Source organism: Suncus etruscus, chromosome 4 (genome assembly GCF_024139225.1).
Source record: "Suncus etruscus isolate mSunEtr1 chromosome 4, mSunEtr1.pri.cur, whole genome shotgun sequence".
NCBI classification, from domain to species: domain Eukaryota; kingdom Metazoa; phylum Chordata; class Mammalia; order Eulipotyphla; family Soricidae; genus Suncus; species Suncus etruscus.
This window is the reverse complement of record NC_064851.1, coordinates 49,792,584-49,797,554: the sequence shown is the minus strand read 5'-3', so window position 1 is coordinate 49,797,554 and position 4,971 is coordinate 49,792,584. Positions and strand designations below refer to the sequence as shown.

Genomic DNA, 4,971 nt, shown 5'->3' with positions numbered 1-4,971 from the left:
AATATTGATAAGCTTTTGTGTTTTCTCAATCAGAGAACTTGTGATTAGGGACTTTTTTGCCTGACCAGTATTGCCTAGGGACATTAATCAAGTTTCCAGAGAACAAAAGTAAAAAGTTAACACAAAACAAATGCATTCACTTAAAATCATATGCTGTACACTAGCACTCTTTATCTTCTAAAGTCAGTAAAGCTTTAAAAATTACCCCTTAGTAAAATGTTATCTACAAAAGAAAAATGTATTATTAGTTCTTTACTCATACATAAGTTTTTTATACATACATCATAAGTAAATGAGCTAGGTAAAACTACTTTTATTAGATGAGGGACTTATTAGTGGTAAAACCAGTATTAAACTGAAATGCATTTCTTCTCAGGGCACAATTATTAACATTAGCCTAAATAGGGAAAGATGAGAATAGGTAATGTGCTCATGGACACTTCTTTGAAAGGGGATAGAAATATCTTAAAAACAAATTAATATGCACATTTTTAAGAATCATGTTTTTGGTTGTTTTGTATCAGATATTAGAAATAACAATTGATCAATACTTTTCCTTACAGAGCAATTGTCTTCGGTCACAAATCATTCAGAGCAGAATTAATAATCCATGTTTATGTTTTTTGTTGATTTCATTGGGGGACCGTGCTCTGCTGTGCTCAGGAATTACTCCCGGTGATTTTCTCAGGAGATCAAATATGCTCAGGGACCTTCTTCACTGGACACTTTCTCCAGTTTTAGTAATTTATTTTTATTAGTATGTTTAAACATATATATGCATTTTATACTTATATTACAAGTGAAGAAATATTGGGTTTGGTACTAAAGTGCATAAATTAGGGTGAATAAACCTGAAATTAGGATGTGAATATGCCTTTGAGCACTTCAAGCATCAAAGGAACGTGGAAGAAGGTTAGACTCTGTCATCCTGTGTTATGTATGTAAACATTTCTGTAAGATTATTATGTTACTGATCCTGCCCTAATCAATAATTGTGCCCTACTCTAGGGTGTGACCTGGCATTCTGTTCCCACCCTAGGGTGGTACCTGATTCTGATGTATAAAAGGGTCTGTGTAAGGTAAGGGCTTTTCTCTGGGACTGATTCTGGGGCTTTTGGCTTCAGCCATATCCTCTGAATAAAGCTGATATCTTTTGAAGCCTGACTGCCTGTTAGCTTTCTACCCGCCGCATTCACCTCAGAACTGCTGGCTGAACAGGGTGGCAGACATGTGGTCTGACCTGGAGGAGAAAGATTTCATCCTCCATCCCTCCATCAGCCAGCCCCATCAAGGGCTGTTATGCAACAATCCTGAAGCATCTTGTCCTTCCAGCTTCTGTTCTTTGTGCAAAAAATAAAAACTGGCAATCAGCGAATAACGAGATGAAACAAGCTGTCTTCCTCAGTGCTGATATTCTGAGGCCAAGTTCTCAGTCCTGGGATATGTTTACATCTGAGCTAGTCAGCACATGACCACAGGCCATCCAAGCTCAACAGCTTCACAGCTTCAACCTGCTTAGTTCAAGGGCCACTTACTTTTTCTCCTCTAAGTCTGTGAACAGGAGACTTTAGGGTATTGTGAATATCAATCAGAGGCCAAGAAGTTTGTTTGTGATATGATCATATATTTTTATTTCTTATGGAAGTTGTATTTGACAACTTAGATCTACAAAATTACTTCAGTTATGTTTACATCATTTTTTAAATATATCTTAAGGTCACAAGTTCCTTTTCTTGTTTTCTCTTTTATAAAAGACCAGGTATGATTCTGAGCAGAAAGTAACAAACTGGATCAAAATAAGAAATGTTGGGAGGCTAGGAATAATGCATGGTATGTTTCAGCTTGACTATATTTTCTCAAATACTCCACATATTTTTTCTTGGGAATCTATATTTTAATACCCACCCACACATATACCATGATAATTTTTTTTCCTCTTTTCTCCCTTGCGAGGTATTGAACTCAGGGCATAACTCATGCAAAGCAAGTATTCTACTAATATACACATTCCTAGACCCAGGTGGTTCTTAAGCAATAGAAAACTTTATTTAGGAAACTCATATACAAGATTGAGAAAACATAACTTTGCATTTTCTTCTGAAGTTTTCCTGATGCTATGTAGAGATGCTGTGCACTAATAATATGCAGGCCCATTTTATGTTCTCCAAATGTCATCATTAAAATCCACTAAGATGTTTATTCCTGCTAACGGTGCTGTGCATCAAGGGGCATCACTAGCATAGAAACACCTTCCCAGTACTGCCTTCCTGAGGGCATCCTTCATCTCCTTGTTCCTCAGGCAGTAGATGGCAGGATTAAGAAATGGCACAATGACAGTATAAAGCACAGAGATTATCTTGTTGTAGTTAAAGGTGTACATGGCCCGAGGCCTTGCATAGGTGAAAAGAGTAGAGGAATAGAAGATGACAACCACAGCCAAGTGAGATGCACAGGTGGAGAAAGCTTTGTGCCGTCCCTGAGCAGTTGGAATTCTTAAAATGGCTGCAATAATGGCAGCATATGAAGAAATTACAGCCAGCAGAGGGAGTAAGATCATCACCAGGGCCAAGAGGAAGTCCACTAGCTCTGCCTGTTCCTTGTCAGAGCAGGTGAGGTTGAGTAGTGGGGAGATATCACAGAAAAAGTGGTTGATGATGTTGGGTCCACAATAAGAGAGTCGAGAAATAAAGAGAAGCTTCATCATAGAGCTGAAGAAACCACTCCCCCAAGAAGAAAGAGCTAGGCGAGTGGCCAGAGTGGAAGACATGAGGCTGGGGTAATGAAGAGGCTTACAGATCGCCAGATAACGGTCGTAAGCCATGACTGCCAACAGCACACATTCTGTACAGGCTAATGCAATGAAGAAGTAGAGCTGGGTCATGCAGCCAATGAAGGAAATCTTTCGGTTCTGTGTAAGAAAAGCTCCCAAAAGTCGGGGAACTGTGACATTGATATACCATAGCTCCAGAAAAGAGAGATGACCAAGGAAAAAGTACATTGGACGGTGTAGACTTGGTGTGAGCCAGATTGTAGACACAATGAGTGCATTCTCCAGCAAGGTCATCAAAAAGAGTGCAAGGAAGAGGGCAAAGAGAAGCAGCTGGATAAGAGGGGAGGTGGGAAAGCCTACTAAAACAAACTCTTCCACTTGTCCTCCACTCCAGTTCTTCATGATCTCTTTTCAGTTGGGTACCTAAAAATAAATATATTGAGTACAGGGATCTCACTTAATCTCTATATCATTGCCCAAAGGAAGGGCTCAGTGATGAACTACCAATGGGTTTCCACCCTTTGTTCTCTTTACTTTACTGTTTTATATGCTTCTCCATGAAAGTGTTTTTATAGTTGAAAACATAGCTCATGAACTTAGTAATATTGAAGTCAGTTGCCAATAATAGCTAATTTATTTATACTAAAATAAGAAAAAGTTCTAATATTTCAGTTCCTTCATTTCTATAATCTCCTAATGCCTGTTGTTCAATATTCTTTACATGACTGAATAAGTAAAAGAGAACTAGAAAACTGGAGCACAACACTACATTTCTTGCTGGGAATCAGATGAAATAGTCGTAGAAATGAGCAAGCATAAATAGCTATTTTGTAAGACAACTTGGGAGGAGGCAGAATTGAGTTGAAGGAAGAGTCCCACCTCAAACGGTAATTTTTCATCCATGTTACAAGCATGTCTGAGCTGTCCAGAGTAGAATGTCTTTCCAAAGGATGATATATGGTCACTGAAACTGTCCTAACTTCTAAGCCTATAAATGTTGGGGAGTAGGCTAAGGAGACAGTGGCCAACGAGCCTATAGCCTTGGTGGAAAGAGGGGGCAAAGAATGACTTCCCAGAGAGCTTTTGCCAGGAGGGACCTTTCAACATTCAGATTTGGCCTGGGGAACTTAATGTCAGAATCTGGCCTTCAAAAGGGAAACTAAATATTTGCCACTTTAAGCTACCAAATATGTGGTAATTTGTTGCAATAGTGACAGAAATGTATATAGGGATGGATACTAGGCCATAGTTTCAGCCTGGAACAGATAGCATTTAGAGTAGAGAAGGGACCACTTTGACAATGATAGTTGGAACAGATCACTCTGAACACAAACAGGGTGCTGAAAGGAGATAAATTGATATTCATGGCACCAGATGAATACATGGTGTTCATTAACAACAGTGTCAAAAAGGGAAGAAAAGGAAGGGTGAGAGAGAGGAAATATAGTGAGAGAAAGAGAGAGAGTTAGTAAGAGAGAAAGAGAGGGAATAAGAGAGAGAAAGAGAGAATGAGAGAGAGAGAGAACTGAAATGTCTGCCCAGAGGTAGGCAGGGCAGATAGTGGGAGGGAAATTGGTGACATTGGTGACTGGAGATGTGCACTGCTAAGGGTAGTGTACATGTGTACATTGTTTGACTGAAATCCAATCATGAATAATTTAGTAATCACAGTGCTTAAATATATAAAGTAATTTAAAATAAATGCTGTCTACCACTAATAGACCTAATACAGGTCATAAGGGATCTGGAATTTAGGGAATGGTTTCTTTGGGAAGTTCCTTCCAGGAGCACAGTTTCCTGGGTTTGGAAATCTGACTTTATTTGGCAGATGCTTTGCAAGAAAAATTTTTCAGAGGAGGGTGAACAGCACTTAAAATATGTCCTAACTCTGGGGTGAGGTCATAAATGTAAATGAGAAAAATACCCAAATGTGGTTGAATACCCCTGCAATCTAGAGATTTAGATGCTTAAATATCATGGGTAGTGTCAGGAAATTTGAAAAGAGATATTTCTTCCTTTATTTTAACTCAGTATAAGACAAATCATAGGAAATACTCAAAGCTTTGCTACTAGAACATAGAGGAATGAGTTTCCATGAATTTTTATTATTGTGAATAATTTATTCATTCATTTTATAAAATTACAAAATGAATGGAATGTAAATAGAGTTATTCCCAGTGGTAACATTACAAGAAATTTGG

General features: G+C 38.4%; 1 protein-coding gene across 1 annotated transcript; it reads right to left on the bottom strand.

The window, feature by feature from the left end:
- Window positions 1–2,221: 2,221 nt before the first annotated feature.
- Window positions 2,222–3,172, bottom strand: LOC126007070 (olfactory receptor 6P1). The gene has a single exon (XM_049772578.1). The coding sequence runs from the start codon at window positions 3,170–3,172 to the stop codon at window positions 2,222–2,224; it is 951 nt and encodes a 316-aa protein (XP_049628535.1).
- Window positions 3,173–4,971: the final 1,799 nt, after the last annotated feature.